This window comes from Nematostella vectensis, chromosome 3 (assembly GCF_932526225.1).
Source record: "Nematostella vectensis chromosome 3, jaNemVect1.1, whole genome shotgun sequence".
In the NCBI taxonomy this organism is placed as follows: domain Eukaryota; kingdom Metazoa; phylum Cnidaria; class Anthozoa; order Actiniaria; family Edwardsiidae; genus Nematostella; species Nematostella vectensis.
The window spans coordinates 9,034,414-9,056,350 of record NC_064036.1 but is presented as its reverse complement, the minus strand read 5'-3'; the positions used below and the strand labels follow the sequence as shown (position 1 = coordinate 9,056,350).

Here is a 21,937-nt window from a genome sequence, read left to right as displayed (position 1 = left end):
GCGTACAACATCACCCGAAAAATCTATGAATATATAAATATATACGTAATTCACGACAAATAGAAAAATATTTAAATTGACTAACTGAAATGTTCTTTTCTTTTGTTGTATCTTTAAGCTTTTCACTTTTTGCAATTAAAATCAAAGGACATGCTAAGAGCACGTCCGTTGATTTTCAGAAATTGGATATATAGCAATAGCTCTACTGGCAATGCACCGTACACAAGTATGTGCAGATGTTTTATGTGCCGTAAATGTAGTGTTATGCAATATTTTAGTGGCCTTCCTTGGTAGACCCCATGTATGTCTAGATACGAATATTAAGAACACACGAAGGGTAACAAGGTTTTTTTCCTCTTCCTCGGTTTCCAAAGAGAAAGTAGCATATTATGTTTTGGTTGTACACAGGCAGCAACCAGGATAAAAATCACCAGGCAGAATTTGAAAGGGCCAGTGGGCTTGTGCTTATTTTAACTCAAAATGTGTGTATAAACAAAACAGCAATAATAAATAGAGAGAAAAATAAAATGTTTCATATGCGATGGATGTAGTTTCTATACTCCATTTGAAGGATTGAGTAAATAAGGGTACAGCATTCACTAAAACATGTAAAAGTCCTATCTTCAACCCATTTCCATTCGCTCGATTCCAGAATCTCAAACCGCAATAACGAATTCATCTGAAAGAGACGATAAAGGTTATTTTATAAATTTTGACTATTGTCACATCTTAGAAATAAATATAAAATTGCTTTTCTCCACAAGTGCTTCCAAGAGTATGTCTAAAAAATATAATTGGTATAAAAGTTTAATTGGTAGGTTTATGGACTTTGGAATATTTCGTCTAGGAAAGACGACTGCATCAAATTGAGAATTCCATACACTCTATACACTGAGGGCAAGTATTGCAAATCTAACGCTAACACAAATACACAAGATTTTACCGTTTTATATCTTTACTTCACTTGCATAGTGGAATAAAGAGAAGGCAAGTAAGGAAAAGCCACCAGCACAGAGAGTTACATAACATCAATCTCGCGACCAGTCCAGGCTACAGTCACGAGAGGGCACACAGGCAGCTGCACCGACTTGCATAACGACTCCTGAGTGTACACGTGACTTCTCTCCACGCGCGGGTGCCCAAAAGGTGGGAATTGAGCCCGTGACTCACGGGAATGGAAAGTGCATACGGACTTTTATTATTACCCGGCAAAACACGTTAAATTAATTGTAGTTTTAGCAGATTTCTGGAGCAAACCAAAAAATAGAAACTAGGACTGAGGACTAGAAGATTTTTTCAGTATATTTTTGGGGGGTGGTAAGTTTCTAATACTTTCATGGATGGATGGATGGATGGATGGATGGATGGATGGATGGATGGATGGAGGGATGGATGGATGGATGGATGGATGGAGATCGGAATAGACCAAATGCGTATTCCTCTGTGCCTGCTGGACAGTCAGACTAAGGACACATAACAGGCCGGTACCCCCCCCCCCCCCACAACGGCCGAAGGTCCCCCCCCCGGTTCCCAATAGCTGGCCGTTTGTAGACAAAACTATCAAGCATAAACTAGATCACTCTGATATGTAGCCGAATCCGCCAATAAACGTACAGTTGAGATACTGCAAAGGCATAAAAAATCCCTTTTTGTTTTTTGGGGGTGGTCAGATTTTTATCAGAGAACTCACCCCAAATCCCCCCCCCCCCCCCCCAGAATATTAGGCCCACTTTTTCGGGTTTCGCACCCCACCCCCCCAAGAAAATTCCTGGGTACGGGCCTGCATAAATGAAATGCGAGCCTCGGTTTGAGGGAAGTCTCATACCCTTGGAGTTGGAATAAATCAAATGCTAAAACTTTGGAATTCTCTATCATCTCGCTAGTATTTGCGGACCGAAAGCCTGAAACCGAGGCTTGAATTATATTTATTCGTCTTTAGTAGGGCCCCCGAATGGTCCCCCGAAATTTCGATGTGCTCGCAGTTTTCGCCTATGCTCTCATGCTCGCGCATTTTTTTTCCTCCGTGCTCGCATTATATTTTTCGATGCGCTCGCTGCTTGATTTATTTAACAACTCGGTCTCGCATAAAAAACGGGGTGCTCGCAAGCTCGCAAGTGCTCACCAAAGACCATTCGGTGGCCCTTAAGTGTCTATGATAAGAATTCCCGAATGCGTCATATCATCAAGTCATATCATCATATCAATTTAGTCAAGTCAATTTGTCGTTTTTATTGAAAGCGGGCACTTCCTTGTAAGAAAACGGGGGAGGGAGTTTTCTTCATATGGTCATTTTGTTTCGTAGCAGACTGAAAAGAAGCCTATACGAATGAGATGCTCATTTAGGATACCAAAGAAATCCATTCCATCTATAAGTTTGCGCGCGCATTTCTACCAGAATGCAGTGCGCACTACATGGTTCATTTCACTAACATGGCACTAATTGGTTCATTTCGATCCGCGATGAAGTGAAGTTCGAAGCATTTTGCATTGTAAATATGCAGACAAAAATAAAAGCAACTTATTCAGCGGTCACTAACTAACTAGATAGTGTCTTTGTCAGAAAAGTCTTATTTTCATTGAAATATTTCATTTTTTTGTCGCTCTCTGGCGTGACGGGCTCACCTTTTTCTGTGTCTATTTTGGCTTGAATTTTCCATTCAAAAAGGAACGTGACTTCATAGTACAAGTCGCCTCTTGCAAAAAAACTGGATTCACACAAGGTCTGACGTGGATCCTTAAGACAATGTAAAACTTTTCTTGTTTAAACAGCTTTGTTTAAAATAAACCCCTTATTTTGCTGCTTTGTTTCTAACGGCACGCCAACTTGAATACAGTCAACAAAGGTAGCCTGTCTTTTATTCCTCATCACGCATTTACTGACCCTAAGACATATAGACAATGCCGCGATGTCAAATATTCTTGAACGGCCTTGAACGGAAGACAAGTTCTCTGAGACGCCATGCTCATTGCGAAATGTGAGTTCCTAGCACAGAGAAAAGGAATTTAGGGAACTGTCAATCGTGGCAAAGCTACGTGACAGTGAGCTTGCGGAAGTAGGCGTGTTCTTGCGTAATTGGAGGGTATATAGGATCTCTCTATTCAGGTTGGGGGTTTAGCAGACGATTTGCAAGGCTAACATAAAGCTACGACAGAAGGTCAAAGAGATGTACCTGGTAATTCTAGTATTAACGCTTGACTGTTTCGTTCTTGGGCTTTCCGGCGAAGTGTGTTCCAATGGTGAGAGGAGCATGACTTGCGGTTCGTTAAATATCGCAGCTAGAAGTTAACCTATGTAGGATAAAAGTTTTGACTCTACCAAGACCTGTGTTCTTACCACTAGCATCGTTTAAAAGTTTTTTCATAGTAAAAGCAAAATCGTATTCTGTCATGGTTTATAACAAAGGTTTACAGGACTGGGGCTGTTTTTTTGTTTTGTTTTCCTTTTTCGTGAGGGTTCCCGTTAACTGGTTTCAACTGTAATAGTCACGTTAATGTTTAGTAAAGCAACAGATTTTAAAACAAATGAATGAAATTTATCTTTTGAATTTATCCGCAAATTATCTAATTTCAATATTTTTGTGATCCAACGCGGCAGGAGGATATTTTAATTGAGTCATACGGTCATTTTCCAGAAATACTTTAATAAGTACAATTGAAGTAGTCACCGTTTCATTTTTCCATTGTGTCATGTCATCGTCCCTTAGACTATGACATCAAAGTCAAGACCGGAAGTTCGCTTGGTGCGGGTACGGACGCACATGTCTACATCCGGCTTGTAGGCACAAGGGGGGTAACCGCTGTACACGAGCTTACTGGCCCAAGCAGCACCTTCGAAAAGAATAGGTAGGTTAAGCGGATGGGGATGTGGGTATAAACAGTCAGTGAAACAGACATAAAGACACATATAAAACAATTTTGCTTAGAAAACTGTTATTTATCGAGCTCGCTCAGCCTATTTCCTATAAAGACCGTGTTTTTTTATCTTTTTTTATCGTCCTTTTGTAACGTCCTGAAAATATATTTTAGCCCGCTGATTTGTTTATTTTAGCCCGTAAAATGCACACAACAATGCACAAGCTACCAAAACTTGATCTCCTGATTTTCCTAACAGTGTTGACAGTTTCATTATCAAAGACGGCGCCAGCATCGGTGATCTTACGGCGGTCAATATAAAAAGGGACGAAAGCGGATGGTTTCCCAAGTGGCAACTTACAAAGGTACGCTAGTGGTCATGTTATGCAGGTCTTTTTTGATTATTATCATATGTTCTGGACTGGACTGTAAAACCGTACACCACAGTTTCTGGGTTGCTATACTCAAAGAAGTGTAATTATATTTCTTTGCTCCACAGATAGGGGTTCTATCTCGTGTAACTGGTCAGTGGTCTTTGTTTGTCTACGATGATTGGACAACACCAAATGCCTGGATCACTATTCCTAGTAAGCGCAATAAAATGAAATAGAAATAATAACAATTCATCGTTACTGTTTAGACGGCTACCCATTTCAATATATGCTTTTTATGTTGGTCAGGATTATAATATGAATATGATGATGACGATGATGGCGGTAGTTGTTATGGTGGCGGTAATGATAACGATATATTGATGATGGTGATAATAATGATGCTTATACTTTAAACATCAGACTTAACTGCAGTCAAAACGGCATTTTCCTAGGTCCAGTTTCGTAAGAATCGTCGTAAAATTCATCATATTTCAGTCAACAAGGGACCCTGTTTTAATATGTAATTGATGATTATGATCATAACTAATTACCACGACGATGATGATGGTGGTGATGGTTGTTGTAGGTGATATTTTTGTGGTTATTTCTTATAGTGATGGTGATAATAGAGCTGTTTTTATTAACTGAATATCACACAGGTCTGACACACCTTGATCTTTATTTACAGTTACTTGTTATCCTGGTTTTACAAAGAATTCAACAACAGGACTATGCGATGACCGTAAGCGTGAATATATAGATTTAATCATACATTTTTAATTAGTTTTAATTATAGAAGGCATATAAATAAAAGCCTGGAATCTTCTTCTAATTTTGTTCCAGCAAAATGCGGAGCAAAAGCTTCTGATGTACTGACCCGTTTACTCGGTGGTTCCGAGGCCCCCGTGGGTAGCTGGCCATGGCAGGCGATAATAGAATTTAAACGGGATCACAAAAGGTTCTGTTCTGGGTCCCTTGTGTTTCCTCAATGGGTGTTGACAACTGCGTTCTGTGTTTACGGGAAAAAGCCATCCATGCTTGCCGTCAGGTATGTACAGGTAGTTGCATGTGTTATAAAAAATGTTTAAATGGATGATTGATTTTTGATCTAGATGATAAGGAGACTTGCCACAATAACCCTTTTCGGTATCTCATTTCACTGTGTTAAGAATTGTATCCATGCTTATATTGCAAAAGTTGTTCGCTTTCGTTTCTTATCCTTTTTCTTCCATTTTTCTATTCGCAGACCCGGTGCAGCACACGCAGCTTACTCAGGATCGTCCGCGGAACAAAATATAGAAGCTCAAGACATCTTCATCCATCCAGACTATCACAAATATACGATCTTTTCCCACGACCTAGCTCTAGTCAAGCTAAGCCACCCGGCCTCAATATCAAATACGGTTAACCTGGCCTGTTTACCAGGGAGCATTTCTCAGGTACCTGTGAGCGCACCTGCCCAGAGTTGCTGGTACACAGGCTGGGGGGTGAAATCTGGTACCCTGTATCAAGCACCAGTGCCATTAGTGTCCGAAGACAAGTGCAAAAGCCCAGTGCAAAAAATGCACCCATCAATGCTATGTGGCTACGAGGCACGTAATGACACGGGGCCTTGTGTAAAGGACAGAGGAGGGCCCCTCTCGTGCGAGTCCCAGGGCAAATGGTACCTAAAGGGACTTGTCAGTACGGGTACTGACTGCTATAGTAATATGCCAAAGAATCTAATCTTCACGAAAATAAGCTTTCTTATGGGGTGGATCAAACAAGTGATAAACAACGATCACGATTTTTAGAGATACGAGACTAGTCTTGTGCTTAGTTCAATAATATCCACAGAAAACCAGAGCATAACATGATTATAATTATGATTTTAGAAAGTGTTTTTGGGTTTGATTACTTTAGATTAATCATTACAGATGCAGCTTTCACCTTAGTGAATTGATAAACAGGAGCATGTCAGGTTAAAGAAACTGCAAATACTTAGGTTAGACGAAAGTAGTAGATACACTAAACTTGTAACGTGCCAAGGCGGATCAGTTAATTTATTTGCCTATTCAGTAAAAAATGTATTGATATATTATGTGTGTTGTACATATATATATATATATATATATATATATATATATATATATATATATATATATATATATATATATATATATATATATATATATATATATATATATATAAAATGATGGTTGAAGGCTTTCATAGAAAGTGCTCAATACTCGAAAGTAGAGCGGTGTATAGTGTTGGTTTGAGAAAAATACAAACTACATAGGTTTCCCTACAGGTCTGTTTCGTGGTTGCCCACTCATCAGGGGATTAAATATATATATATATATAATAAAACACAAACGCAACCTGTTCGACAGCTTTATTGAATCATTCGTCTAATGCTATGGAGTTCATTCTGCATCTGGTGTCAAAGTCATTCTCTGAAAGCAAGGTACAAAACCATGTGATCAGACCGTTGTCGTCATTCGTTCTTTTAACAACTGACAGCAAAGCAAATTTGAGTAAAAGGGAAAATAAAGGGACAAAAATAAAACCCCAACTAAAGGTACATAAACACTAATTATACAACGCCTCTCGTAAATCGTGCGCTCTGATTGGTCAAATAGCTTATGTGTTATAAGGACACAGCCAATCATGACGTCAGCATGAGCGTGAGCTCCCTAAAACTAGATTGTAGCATATTAAGAAAACTTTTGAATTGTTGTATAAAACAGATACACCTCATTTTTTGTGCGTCTCTCCTCAAATAAATGCGACTTGACTGCGTCTTGTCAATGTCACTCACTGTTACTGTTACTGTCGCTTTTACTATCACTGTCACTCACTGTTACTGTTACTGTCACTGTCACTGTCACTATCACTGTCACTGTCACTCTGTCACTGTTACTGTCACTGTCACTGTCACTATCACTATCACTATCACTATCACTGTCACTATCACTGTCACTGTCACTGTCACTCTGTCACTGTTACTGTCACTGTCACTGTCACTATCACTATCACTATCACTATCACTGTCACTATCACTGTCACTGTCACTGTCACTGTCACTATCACTATCACTATCACTATCACTGTCACTGTCACTGTCACTGTCACTGTCACTATCACTATCACTGTCACTATCACTGTCACTATCACTGTCACTATCACTGTCACTATCACTGTCACTGTCACTGTCACTGTCACTGTCACTGTCACTGTCACTGTCACTGTCACTGTCACTATCACTGTCACTGTCACTGTCACTATCACTGTCACTGTCACTATCACTATCACTGTCACTGTCACTGTCACTATCACTGTCACTATCACTGTCACTATCACTATCACTATCACTGTCACTATCACTGTCACTGTCACTGTCACTGTCACTATCACTATCACTATCACTATCACTATCACTGTCACTATCACTGTCACTGTCACTGTCACTGTCACTGTCACTATCACTATCACTGTCACTATCACTATCACTGTCACTGTCACTGTCACTGTCACTATCACTATCACTGTCACTGTCACTATCACTATCACTGTCACTGTCACTGTCACTATCACTGTCACTATCACTGTCACTATCACTATCACTATCACTGTCACTATCACTGTCACTATCACTATCACTATCACTATCACTATCACTATCACTATCACTATCACTATCACTATCACTATCACTATCACTATCACTATCACTATCACTATCACTATCACTATCACTATCACTATCACTATCACTGTCACTGTCACTATCACTGTCACTGTCACTATCACTGTCACTGTCACTATCACTGTCACTGTCACTGTCACTATCACTGTCACTGTCACTGTCACTATCACTGTCACTGTCACTGTCACTATCACTATCACTATCACTATCACTATCACTGTCACTATCACTGTCACTGTCACTGTCACTCTGTCACTGTTACTGTCACTGTCACTGTCACTGTCACTGTCACTATCACTATCACTATCACTATCACTGTCACTATCACTGTCACTATCACTGTCACTATCACTGTCACTATCACTCAGTCACTGTCACTGTCGCTGTCACTATCACTGTCACTATCACTATCACTATCACTATCACTATCACTATCACTATCACTATCACTATCACTATCACTATCACTATCACTATCACTATCACTATCACTATCACTGTCACTATCACTGTCACTGTCACTATCACTGTCACTGTCACTATCACTATCACTGTCACTGTCACTGTCACTATCACTGTCACTGTCACTGTCACTATCACTGTCACTGTCACTGTCACTATCACTATCACTATCACTATCACTGTCACTATCACTGTCACTATCACTGTCACTATCACTCAGTCACTGTCACTGTCGCTGTCACTATCACTGTCACTATCACTATCACTATCACTATCACTATCACTATCACTATCACTGTCACTGTCACTGTCACTGTCACTGTCACTATCACTGTCACTGTCACTATCACTGTCACTGTCACTATCACTGTCACTGTCACTATCACTGTCACTGTCACTGTCACTGTCACTGTCACTATCACTGTCACTATCACTGTCACTGTCACTATCACTGTCACTATCACTGTCACTGTCACTATCACTGTCACTATCACTGTCACTATCACTGTCACTGTCACTATCACTGTCACTATCACTGTCACTGTCACTGTCACTATCACTATCACTGTCACTGTCACTATCACTATCACTATCACTGTCACTGTCACTGTCACTATCACTATCACTATCACTATCACTATCACTGTCACTGTCACTGTCACTATCACTGTCACTGTCACTGTCACTATCACTATCACTATCACTATCACTGTCACTATCACTGTCACTATCACTGTCACTATCACTGTCACTATCACTCAGTCACTGTCACTGTCGCTGTCACTATCACTGTCACTATCACTATCACTATCACTATCACTATCACTATCACTATCACTATCACTGTCACTGTCACTATCACTGTCACTATTACTATCAGTATCACTATCACTGTCACTGTCACTGTCACTCTGTCACTGTCACTGTCACTGTCACTGTCACTGTCACTGTCACTGTCACTATCACTATCACTGTCACTATCACTGTCACTATCACTGTCACTATCACTATCACTGTCACTGTCACTGTCACTGTCACTGTCACTGTCACTATCACTATCACTGTCACTGTCACTGTCACTGTCACTGTCACTGTCACTGTTACTGTCACTGTCACTGTCACTGTGACTATCATTGTCACTGTCACTGTTACTGTCACTGTTACTGTCACTATCACTATCACTGTCACTGTCACTATCACTGTCACTATCACTATCACTATCACTGTCACTATCACTATCACTATCACTATCACTATCACTGTCACTGTTACTATTAATATTACTATTATTACTCGTCTCTGTTTCTCTTCTTTCAAAGCACGCTATCACTTGGCGATCACCTCATTCACTTACAGGATTTCAGCAGAATCTGCACGTTTTTCTGCAGTTCTTCTGCACGTAATCATTCGATAAACAGAAGTTTCCCCAATGAGCGCACCACTGGTCGGTATCAGAACATGAAGCTGTATAAGAAAAATTAAACACAGCTCATCTATTTGAACCATTAAAAAAAAGTGCGAGCTGAAATACATCACGAGGATTAAAAAAGCCTATTACAGGCTTGTAGATTATGAAACTTTTAAATACATGATTCCCAAAACATTGTCGGCCAATACAAAAATCTCTGGCTTTTCTTAGCCCTCTACACTTCAGTTGACACACTAACCCAGCAACGAGGTCAAGCAGCCCCCTCCCCCCTACACCAATAGGAATAACTGAATTTTCGATCAATTTTTTTAGTAAATGAAGGCATAAACATTGCTTTCAGAAGGCTATTTCGAAATTTCATTTCATAATTTGACTGCTGATGTAGAATGACAACAATAACAAAGGTGTGGTAGACTAGTGCTTTTTTCAGCCTAAAGCTTAACTCACATCCGCCGCATTTGCCGCAGCTTTTCTTGCAGTTTACCAACATGTAGTTAGGGTTCTTATTGCACTCCCCGATACTGGCCCAGTACGAACAGCTCGAGTGGTGATCGCTGCAGCCTGCGGGAGGAACAACGTTAAGTTAGAAATATGAGCTCTCACGAAGAAATCAGAACAATTAATTATGTAGGTTGGAAGGGCTGATTGCTTTGAAATCGACATCTTTTAAAGAGACGAATAGCTGGGGTTTCAACTTTCGATTGCTCATCAATATTTTTGTGCTTTCGCCGAGTTTGATAGGTTCTTTGCATTTGTAGTTGCGGCTGATTGCTTCTTCATTTCAACCATACCTGGTGGCGCTTGCGTGACAGGAGCTTGCGTTACCGGGGGTTTAGTTGCACCGGTACCTTAAATCAGAGGATAAAATAAGCATCAACTCCCATATGACGTGATGCTAGTGTTAGTATTGATTACAGTACTACAATATCTGTTCACGTAATCCAATACACCAAAAACTGGAATTCGACTCTGCCAAATTTTCGTCCTTTATATTACTTCTTCAGGGCAGATTATTGTTCAGTTTTTGGTGTATTGTATTTATTCTCTTGGTTCGCGAACACGACTATTTGGGCTTTTTGTATTTGTTCACGTAATCCGATGTAATAAACCTCATTTGTGGGTTTTAAGGCGCGTGTGACGTCATTAGTTGCGAAAACGTTTTTGGGTTGGATACTGGCACCAGGGAAGAGCGCATGCGTTACCTCCTCCACCGCTGCACTTATACAGCAGATTCATCTGCTCGATGTCAATGGCTGTTGGTCCCTGTCTGTTGCCAAGAGTGGTGACCTAGCAGGCAAGCAAGCAAATAACATGAAATACACATATAGAGTATGCCCAGAACACGATGACATAAACGACAACAACATTCAAGACGGAACAGTGCTTCTGTCCTGATAAGACAGTTACACGCCCCGAAGGAAAAAAAAGCTGCAAGAGATCTGGTTAACGGAGATTTGAGCTCCATCGATTGAGAAAATAAAATTTGTGAATAAAAAAAAGATTTGAGCTTAATTCTGTTGCACTGAGTACTGGTAATCAACTGCTAAAACCACCATTTTGTAATCCCAGCAAAATAACAAGCGTAAAATAGCATCTCCATCGTTTCAGAAAATGAAATTTGTGAAAAAAGAAAAAAAAACTTTGGTATTTTGAAATGTCTTCACATATTTGTTTTTCAATGTTGAATTTAGGTGTGGTTGACTAGGAACTTTTAAATTTAATCAAATACCAGTATCTGAAATAAATTACTCTAGCTCAAGTTCTCGGTAACTCGAGGGTTTCCCCTTATTCCAAATACGGAAAGAACACAGATTCTAAATAAGTAGAAGAATTATATTTACGCCTGCTTTGAGGGGCCGAATGGTTTCTCTGCCGTCCCCGAAGGCTGTGCGGTCGTAGTGCATGACGGAAGCATAGTCGTATGGTGTCCCCAGAGCGTTGATCTGGGAGGTGGTCATCTTGTTGAAGTTATATCGCACGCCTACGAGTAGAAGAATCAACGATGAAATTCCTGTCCATTTTGTGTATGAAAGATGTCATTTTTGCTCCTTGTAACTGGACGTTATAATAAAAAGTCATGGAGGATCTGAGGGGATGTTGGCCCAGATCATACTGACCTGAGGGTATGTTGGACCAGATTATACCATAACTGACCTAATGGAATGTTGGTTCAGATTATACTATGACTGACGTTGGGGGATGTTGGCCCAGGTAATACCATAACTGACTTAAGGAACGTTGGCCCAGATTATACTATACCTGACGTTGGGGGATGTCGGCCCAGATTATACAATGACTGACCTAAGAAAATGTTGGCCCACATTGTACCATAACTGACCTAAGGAATGTTGGCCCAGATTATACTATGACTGACGTTGGGGGATGTTGGCCCAGATTTTACTATGACTAACTTTTAGGGATGTTGGCCCAGATTATACTACGACTGATGTTGGGAGATTTTGGCCCAGATTATACTATGACTGACGTTGGAGGATGTTGGCCCAGATTATACTGTGACTGATGTGAGGGAATGTTGGCCCAGTTTATACTGTGACTGACGTTGGGGCATGTTTGCCCAGATTATACCATAACTGACCTAAGGGAATGTTGGTTCAGATTATACTATGACTGACGTAGGGGGATGTTGGCCTATATTATACCATGACTCACCTAAAGGAATGTTGACTCAGATTATACTATGACCGACTTGAGGGAATGTTGGTACAGATTATACTATGACTGACGTTGAGGTAAGTTGGCCCAGATTATACCATGACTGACCTAAAGGAATGTTGGTTCAGATTATACTATGACTGACGTTGGGGGATGTTGGCCCAGGTTATACCATAACTGACCTAAGGGAATGTTGGCCCAGATTATGATATAACTGACGTTGGGGGATGTCGGCCCAGATTATACAATGACTGATGTTGGGAGATGTTGGCCCAGATTATACTATGACTGACGTTGGGGGATGTTGGCCCAGATTATACTGTGACTGATGTGAGGGAATGTTGGCCCAGTTTATACTGTGACTGACAATGGGGCATGTTTGCCCAGATTATACCATAACTGACCTAAGGGAATGTTGGTTCAGATTATACTATGACTGACGTAGGGGGATGTTGGCCTAGATTATACCATGACTCACCTAAGGAAATGTTGGCCCAGATTATACTATGACCGACTTGAAGGAATGTTGGTACAGATTATACTATGACTGACGTTGGGGTAAGTTGGCCCAGATTATACCATAACTGACCTAAGGGAATGTTGGTTCAGATCATACTATGACTGACGTTGGGGGATGTTGGCCCAGATTATACCATAACTGACCTAAGGGAATGTTGGTTCAGATTATACTCTGACTGACGTTGGGGGATGTTTGCCCATATCATATACTATGACTGACGTCGGGGATGTTGGCCCAGATTATACTTTGCCTGCGTTTGGGGATGTTGACCCAGATTATACTATGACTGATTTTGGGAGATGTTGGCCCAGATTATACTATGATTGACGTTGGGGGATGTTTGTCCAGATTATACTATGGCTGATGTTGGCGGATGTTGGCCTAGATTATACCATAACTGACGTTGGTGATGTTGGCCCATATTATACTATGACTGACCTGAGGGGGATGTTTGTCAGGATTATACTATGACTGACCTGAGGGGATGTTGGCCGACATCATCCTATGACTGACCTGTATGAATGTAAGACCAGATCATTCTATCACTGACCTGAGGGGATGTTGCCCCACATAATCTGCACGTATTGGTCCCTGTCCGGACGAGACTGCTCGTGGTAGAAACCGAGCGCATGCGCTGTAAAGGTAAGCACTTTTGTCACAATTGTCATTTTGAATACTACAGACGAGCATTAACACAGGGAGTCCACTCACCGATCTCGTGCGAAGTTGTGTCCTGGTACCAGCAGCCACTAGCCAATGAGAGCTGCTGCCTTCCTCCAGCGACGCCAACGTTGGAGTAACACCTACGGAGAGAAATGAGTTAACAGAGGAGGAACTTTTGTTGTAGCAGAACAATACGGCTCTATCACAATTTTATATTGTGTTATTCAATATACCCCAAGATGTTCGTCATCTAGAACTTTGTCAAAATGTATCAAGTAATGTCACGAAATGCGCCCTTTAAAGCATACCAGGACATATCAAAATAATTGTCAAGCAATACAACTTCAGCCTTGTCACGCAATGTGAATTATCAATTGTCACACATCACTCTTGTTAGAATAAAAAAAGCAGGTGAGGAAATACTCGTACCCAGATCCCCGGAAGAACTCGACGTAGTTGTGCTCGGTGGTCCTGGGTTTGAATTTGATGCAGGTCGCATCACTCCATAGCTTCATTCCAGCACGGATCGACGCCATCGCATAGGTATTGCCTCCTAAAGGAATGTACAATAGTTATTATTCAATCTAATATATACCGATATCTATGCGACAGAAGTTAAGAGATAGGAATGAAAATACTTTTATGCTTCACAACTGTCAAATTCTGAAAATACAAAGGAAAGGGGCTTCTGCTAGCAAGGAATCTTGTATCAACCCTTAATGCAATAATTGCCGCTTAATGTAATACTAACGCCTATTGTAATACAGCTTGCTTAGCCTCTTGACTTAATAACAAATCAACGCTAAATGTCATAAAATTGACGCTCAATGGGATAAATTGATTGAATGAAAGAAGAAAGAAAAAAAGAAAAAAATAATAGTCGATCTGTTGTTCTGTTGTTATCATATCACTATTTATCTCCCGGCTTTGATAAACAAAGCGCCTCTGTTTTTTACTCACTGAGCGAACTGGCGATTGTGTAGGGCATGACCCCATTGGGCCACAAGTTCCCCCTGAATGCACCACGCCCAACCTCAGTGGGGTCCCTTCCCGTGTCCACTGCCACCCTCTGCAAAGGAGTCAGCACTATGTCCCCCTGGAACAGGTTCTTGTCATGAACTCGGCGATTCTCTAGCAAAATGAAGTCGGGTAACGTGTAAATATAGTTAGATATACATTTAGATATACAAGCCTAGCCATTTACATTAAGATATACACGGCTCGGCAGCCTTGTTTTGTTGTTGTTGTTGATTGAGCATGATTTTACTTTTTCACGGTAATTAGCGTGGGTTGTAACTGGTCATGTTTTTATTGTATTTAACCTCAAGCAAGAAGGGTAATTCAGTGGCTGTACATCCGTACCTGGTACATCAGCCATCGCGACGCCAAGCAGCGCAACAATCAGCACCAACTTCATCTTGATTATCAGAGGAAAGGTTTCTTTCCGCTCGAATTATGATATGCGGTAAGGAAAAGACTAGAGGGCATTTTATACAACTCTATTAAACTACACCTGAGTAATGTGTAAATATTAATTTGAATGTGCAATTTGACCAGTCCCGACAGACTATCAAAGAAAAAGTAACGTTCTAATAGGTTGACTGACTTAACTGCTTGACGAATTAATTTTTAAAATGGAATCGGTCAACAAATGTATTGTTGTGATTGTCGGTTTTGAATTAGAGTATATTGGAAGCATTAGCGGCCTTGAATCAGCCGTACCCTTTGAAATTCGATTTGAAATCCGAACAAAAAGCATTACTTATCGACAGTTGAGTCATTTATTTCCCATCTCAATATTGATAGATAATATTATGGACTTTTCTTCATGCCCAAAAGTACTTTTTCACACACCACCTTCCTTTAGGAAGCATATAAAGTGATAGGCTCTTACATAAAATGGACTTCCATATGTTGAGGCCACATTTGTACACATTTGTAATAGAGGCCACTTTCATGAGATAAATGTACAGATCACGTGACCATCTTGTTGCAGCCTATACAACTACATGGAACCTACCAATTTTGGCTGATAAACGATATTTTTATTATGAGATATGAATATTTTTGGTGAAGTCATCGGTGACATAAAACATCACGTGACCATCTTGTTCTTTCCCTTTAGAAACGAACGTGTGTACTCCTCAGATAAAATGAGGTTATCATTACAAATGTGACACGACTGGATTCCGATTGTGGCCGTTATGACCTTGTTACAAGGGGTGGCTGTTTTTACCAATATCACGTTACTAAATGTGGCATCAACACCGTAATGTATGTTTGGTTGCTACACTGACAGCTAATCAAACATTACACTAGAAGAATAGGCATTTCGAACACGGGGGTGATTGTGAACGAAATACTTTTTATTAAATATTTTTTTCGCGAGAATGGGGCTTTATTTAAAGACAGAGAAAACCCTTTTACAGTTATTTGTTGACAACTTAATTGTGCATGTTGTCGTAGCTTAAAGGCGCTCTGTCTAATATTTGTACAGTTGTCAGCGTGTAACGATCCAATTCACAACGAGTCTGCAATGAATTAATGCATTGAAACCTAATTCCCTTTCCTTTTGCTGAACCCAAAGAAAACCGAGCTTGATATAAGCCTCCCTGGGTACCAGAGCCTCCAGGCTTCTCTCGAGGCTCTAGTACCCAGGGTAAATTTAAGCCGTTCATCATTAAAACCCCACCTTATTTCTCACGTCTTTTGCTAATTGTTTAATAAATAGCTGTTGCCGGCTCGGGTATATTGGTGAGAGACCCCCAAAACGAAAATGAAACTCCGTTCAATTAACCAAACAAAGTGGTGCGGTGTATGTGATAACAATATTGCTCGGGCCCTTGGTCCCCTGGATAATCAAACCAGCCTACAACATCAACGACAAGACAAGACCTGCTTTTCACTCACTTTATTGAAATGTATGAATCGTTAGCTTCCACCTTTTACTAAAATTATTAATTTGTGTTAAGCGTTGAAGTCGCTCTGAAAGAGAGAACAGAGATATTGTCATTTCCACTATCAAATATGTGCTGCGTCGGGTTGACAGTCAAATAGAAGATGATTTTGTCGAGCAATTTTTTCTTAACCAATACAAAGAGTTTGAATACAAAGAGTTTGTCTTAAAATAAGCTAAAAGAACACTCTAACATGGCATGATTTTGTCATCTCACAGAACTATCACATGGCCTTTCCCCGTGATCTATCCACAAGGCACGCTATCGTGTGAGGCTTTCACGTGCGGTATTACTTAAAAGGCAATATATCGCGAGGCGTTCCCGTGGTACATTTACGGTATCAAGAGATTTGCTTACAAAGCACGCAATCACTTGACGATCACGTCATTCACTTACAGGCTTTCAGCAGAGTCTGCACGTTTTTCTGCAGTACTTCTGCACGTAATCATTCGATAAACAGAAGTTTCCCCAATAAGCGCACCTCTGGTCGGTATCAGAACATGAAGCTGTATAAGAAAAATTAAACACAGCTCATCTATTTGAGCCATTAAAAAAATAAGTGCGAGCTGAAATACATCACGAGGATTAAAAAAGCCTATTACAGGCTTGTAGATTATGAAACTTTCAAATACATGATTCCCAAAACATTGTCGGCCAATACAAAAATCTCTGGCTTTTCTTAGCCCTCTACACTTCAGTTGACACACTAACCCAGTAACGAGGTTAAGCAACCCCCTCCCCCCTACACCAATAGGAATAACTGAATTTTCGATCAATTTTTTTAGTAAATGAAGGCATAAACATTGCTTTCAGAAGGCTATTTCGAAATTTCATTTCATAATTTGACTGCTGATGTAGAATGACAACAATAACAAAGGTGTGGTAAACTAGTGCTTTTTTCAGCCTAAAGCTTAACTCACATCCGCCGCATTTGCCGCAGCTTTTCTTGCAGTTTACCAACATGTAGTTAGGGTTCTTATTGCACTCCCCGATACTGGCCCAGTACGAACAGCTCGAGTGGTGATCGCTGCAGCCTGCGGGAGGAACAACGTTAAGTTAGAAATATGAGCTCTCACGAAGAAATCAGAACAATTAATTATGTAGGTTGGAAGGGCTGATTGCTTTGAAATCGACATCTTTTAAAGAGACGAATAGCTGGGGTTTCAACTTTCGATTGCTCATCAATATTTTTGTGCTTTCGCCGAGTTTGATAGGTTCTTTGCATTTGTAGTTGCGGCTGAGTTTGATTGCTTCTTCATTTCAACCATACCTGATGGCGCTTGCGTGACAGGAGCTTGCGTTACCGGGGGTTTAGTTGCACCGGTACCTTAAATCAGAGGATAAAATAAGCATCAACTCCCATATGACGTGATGCTAGTGTTAGTATTGATTACAGTACTACAATATCTGTTCACGTAATCCAATACACCAAAAACTGGAATTCGACTCTGCCAAATTTTCGTCCTTTATATTATTTCTTCAGGGCAGATTATTGATCAGTTTTTGGTGTATTGTATTTATTCTCTTGGTTCACGAACACGACTATTTGGGCTTTTTGTATTTGTTCACGTAATCCGATGTAATAAACCTCATTTGTGGGTTTTAAGGCGCGTGTGACGTCATTAGTTGCGAAAACGTTTTTGGGTTGGATACTGGCACCAGGGAAGAGCGCATGCGTTACCTCCTCCACCGCTGCACTTATACAGCAGATTCATCTGCTTGATGTCAATGGCTGTTGGTCCCTGTCTGTTGCCAAGAGTGGTGACCTAGCAGGCAAGCAAGCAAATAACATGAAACTACACATATAGAGTAGGCCCAGAACACGATGACAACATAGACGACAACAACATTCAAGACGGAACAGTGCTTCTGTCCTGATAAGACAGTTACACGCCCCGAAGGAAAAAAAAAAGCTAAGCTCAAATCTTTTTTTTAGTAACAAATTTTATTTTCTCAATCGATGGAGCTCAAATCTCCGTTAACATTCTGTTGCACTGAGTACTGATGGTAATCAACTGCCAAAACCACCATTTTGTAATCCCAGCAAAATAACAAGGGTAAAATAGCATCTATCTCCATCGTTTCAGAAAAGGAAATTTGCGAAAAAAGAAAAAAAACAAACTTTGCTATTTTGAAATGTCTTCACATATTTGTTTTTCAATGTTGAATTTAGGTGTGGTTGACTAGGAACTTTTAAATTTAATCAAATACCAGTATCTGAAATAAATTACTCTAGCTCAAGTTCTCGGTAACTCGAGGGTTTCCCCTTATTCCAAATACGGAAAGAACACAGATTCTAAATAAGTAGAAGAATTATATTTACGCCTGCTTTGAGGGGCCGAATGGTTTCTCTGCCACTTCCGAAGGCTGTGCGATCGTAGTGCATGACGGAACCATAGTCGTATGGTGTCCCCAGAGCGTTGATCTGGGAGGTGGTCATCTTGTTGAAGTTATATCGCACGCCTACGAGTAGAAGAATCAACGATGAAATTCCTGTCAATTTAGTGTTTGACGGTTGTTACTATTGCTCCTTGTAATTTATTTATTTGTAATTTATTTGATTTATTGAAGAGTCATGGAATTTGTGATTAAGATTCAATAAAGATCTGATAAAGTCAGGGAAGATCCTGATAAAGATTAATAAAAGTTAAAAAAATGATAAATTGGTAAAGAATCATGAAAGATGTGATATGGAATCATGTAAGTTGTGATAAAGAGTCATGAGAGATCTATAATATAGAGTCGAAAGATCTGTTATGGATGGAGTCATGGATGGAAATTTTCTGTGTTCAAGGGACATATGAGAACCATATATGATTATAAACCTTATTGCGCCTCTAGCGCAGTAGGAAGAAAAAATGTAAAGGAATGAAATGAAATAATAGATTTTTTACTTGTGCATTAAAAAGGATTAGACTACGATTGACCTGAGGGAATGTTGGCCCAGATGATCTGCACGTATTGGTCCCTGTCCGGACGAGACTGCTCGTGGTAGAAACCGAGCGCATGCGCTGTAAAGGTAAGCACTTATGTCACAATTGTCATTTTGAATACTACAGACGAGCATTAACACAGGGAGTCCACTCACCGATCTCGTGCGAAGTTGTGCCCTGGTACCAGCAGCCACTAGCCAATGAGAGCTGCTGCCTTCCTCCAGCGACGCCAACGTTGGAGTAACATCTACGGAGAGAAATGAGTTAGAAGAAACGGGATAGAAGGTGTAGCAATATGGATCTGTGAGAATCTGAATTCGTTTCACGCAATATACCTTGAGACATTCGTCATCCAAAACTATGTCACAAAATGTATCATATAATATCACGAAATGCATCCTTTAACGCTAAACACCTAAGAACTTGTCACAATAATTGTCACACAATAAATTTTAGCGCGAGTATTGTAACTCAATGCAACACGGAGGCTTTTATAGTGTAACGTAACGCCCAACAATCTTGTAAGACTTCGCTCTTTTTACAATAATATCCAGAAAGCAGGCGAGGGAATACTCGTACCCAGATCCCTGAAAGAACTCGACGTAGTTTCTCTCGGTGGTTCTGGGTTTGAATGTGATGCAAGTCGTATCAGTCCATAGCTTCATTCCAGCACGGATCGACGCCATCGCACGGGAATTGCCGCCTAAACAAACATGCAAGAGTTACTATCCCATCTAAATGATGCCTACCTTTCCAGAAGATCTCAACTGTTAAATCCTGACAATATGCCAATACGCCTATACACTTTACACAAGAGTTTCAACATAAGGTTATTAAAATGGAATGCTTTACGCCTTTGTGAAAATAGAGTAGTTTCACTGCCGTTTCGAGCAATATCCCTACCTCGAGTGAGGGCTCGGGTAACAAAGGTCTTTTACAGAAAAGGGCTCTTACACGAGGGAGTTCTTAAACTAGACGCGTCATGCACGAAAGGGTTCGTACCATCGAGAGCAATTTATGGCGTTTTCCTTGTGTTGAACTTAAGTTGAAAAGTATAAAAGGCATGCATCGAGAACATATTTTCGCGTTATCTGTGTTTCGTTTATTACTTACGGAGTGAACTGACGATTGTTATCATATCACTATTTATCTCCCGGCTTTGATAAACAAAGCGTCTCTGTTTTTTACTCACTGAGCGAACTGGCGATTGTGTAGGGCATGACCCCATTGGGCCACAAGTTCCCCCTGAATGCGCCACGCCCAACCTCAGTGGGGTCCCTTCCCGTGTCCACTGCCATCCTCTGCAAAGGAGTCAACACTATGTCCCCCTGGAACAGGTTCTTGTCATGAACTCGGCGATTCTCTGCAAAAGAGGACGAGAGGACGCACATGATGAAATCTAAAGACTACATAAGTTTCGTTCGCAAGCAAAGAGTAATCTTTTGGTGTAAGTTTGCCATTTGATAAGAAATGTATCGCCATAAAACTTGCTTTATTGCATAGGACAAAGCATACAGTAGGGGTTAAAGGGGCAAAGCATATAACAAGCGTAAAAAGCATAACAGCATAGGGGCAAAGAATATAACAACGTAAAAAGCATAACAGCATAGGGACAATATAACAAGAATAACAAGAATTAACGAAAAAAGGAGAATTTAGCGGCTGCACTATGGTACCTGGAACATCAGCTATCGCCGCGCCAAGCAACGCAGCAATTAGAACCCACTTCATCTTGATCATCAGTGAAGAGTCTCTTTCCGCTCAAGTGATGGTTGTGCTCAAGGCACACACTTTATACTTATCGCTGACTGGAACCTCTTACCCTGCACCTGGGTACTGTGTAAATATGAGGACAAAGGCATGTTTGACAAGCGCAGTTGGATTTCTAGCCTCAATGGGGAGGGTGTCGCGGTAGAGCTAAGAAGCCTAGAACTTTGGCTTACTGGACAAAGAAAACAATGTGACAGATGGTGGTCTGTAAATAGCCATTTGGCCTATTTGTTTAGGCAAATGGATTATTTGGTGAAGTATTAGTGATCTTGGATCAGATGTAGTAGGAGAACATTGAGCTAAAGGTATAACGGCAAACACATTAACAGCGCGATATGGAAACACTGACATTAGACCCTATTAAAGTGTAGTTAGACCTTCTTTTCTCTCGGCCAACAAAATCCAACATGGTGATCTCTGATAACGCATATGCGTATAGAATCAGCATGCGATGCAGGAGTGGACCGTCATATTTCATCCGGTTACAGCGTTTGCTAACCGATAGCCCAGGCGCGTACACAGGGGGGTGGGGGTGCGCAGGGTTCGCGCGCCGCACCCCCTCCCCCCTTGGTGACCAAAAAAGTGGTTCATTTCTTATAAAGGAATCTACAAT

General features: G+C 40.6%; 4 protein-coding genes across 6 annotated transcripts; 1 reads left to right on the top strand and 3 right to left on the bottom strand.

Moving 5' to 3' along the window:
- The first annotated feature begins 2,857 nt into the window (after positions 1 to 2,857).
- On the top strand, positions 2,858 to 6,284 carry LOC5512118 (CUB and peptidase domain-containing protein 2). 3 transcript variants are annotated; one of them, XM_032381513.2, is made up of 7 exons: positions 2,858 to 2,975; positions 3,705 to 3,843; positions 4,112 to 4,217; positions 4,352 to 4,439; positions 4,915 to 4,968; positions 5,070 to 5,274; positions 5,473 to 6,284. In XM_032381513.2, exons 1-7 carry the CDS (start codon positions 2,960 to 2,962, stop codon positions 6,017 to 6,019), a joined length of 1,155 nt encoding a protein of 384 aa, XP_032237404.2. In that variant the 5' UTR covers positions 2,858 to 2,959; the 3' UTR covers positions 6,020 to 6,284. The 3 variants fall into 3 exon arrangements, with proteins under 3 accessions (XP_032237404.2, XP_048581394.1, XP_032237403.2); XM_048725437.1 differs by lacking the exon at positions 2,858 to 2,975 and adding an exon at positions 2,996 to 3,258; XM_032381512.2 differs by lacking the exon at positions 2,858 to 2,975 and adding an exon at positions 2,999 to 3,237.
- A 4,283-nt stretch (positions 6,285 to 10,567) lies between these two features.
- Positions 10,568 to 14,530, bottom strand: LOC116618134 (hatching enzyme 1.2; the record flags this gene model as incomplete). The annotated part of the gene is made up of 5 exons (XM_048725620.1): positions 13,713 to 14,530; positions 13,552 to 13,635; positions 11,650 to 11,789; positions 11,011 to 11,095; positions 10,568 to 10,656 (listed from the first exon to the last, which is right to left on the bottom strand). Coding segments are annotated over exons 2-5 (336 nt in total), but the record flags the coding sequence as incomplete, so codon positions are not given.
- Positions 14,531 to 14,601: 71 nt separating this feature from the next.
- LOC5512101 lies at positions 14,602 to 15,187 on the bottom strand. Its single transcript, XM_048725376.1, has 2 exons — positions 15,027 to 15,187; positions 14,602 to 14,795 (listed from the first exon to the last, which is right to left on the bottom strand). The coding sequence occupies exons 1-2, from the start codon at positions 15,079 to 15,081 to the stop codon at positions 14,617 to 14,619; spliced, it is 234 nt and encodes a 77-aa protein (XP_048581333.1). The 5' UTR covers positions 15,082 to 15,187; the 3' UTR covers positions 14,602 to 14,616.
- Positions 15,188 to 16,560: 1,373 nt separating this feature from the next.
- Positions 16,561 to 21,300, bottom strand: LOC116618135 (hatching enzyme 1.2-like). The gene is made up of 11 exons (XM_048725375.1): positions 21,231 to 21,300; positions 20,747 to 20,917; positions 20,134 to 20,257; positions 19,710 to 19,801; positions 19,549 to 19,632; positions 18,945 to 19,084; positions 18,303 to 18,387; positions 17,892 to 17,948; positions 17,542 to 17,655; positions 17,018 to 17,127; positions 16,561 to 16,649 (listed from the first exon to the last, which is right to left on the bottom strand). Exons 1-10 carry the CDS (start codon positions 21,292 to 21,294, stop codon positions 17,024 to 17,026), a joined length of 1,035 nt encoding a protein of 344 aa, XP_048581332.1. The 5' UTR covers positions 21,295 to 21,300; the 3' UTR covers positions 16,561 to 16,649; positions 17,018 to 17,023.
- Positions 21,301 to 21,937: the final 637 nt, after the last annotated feature.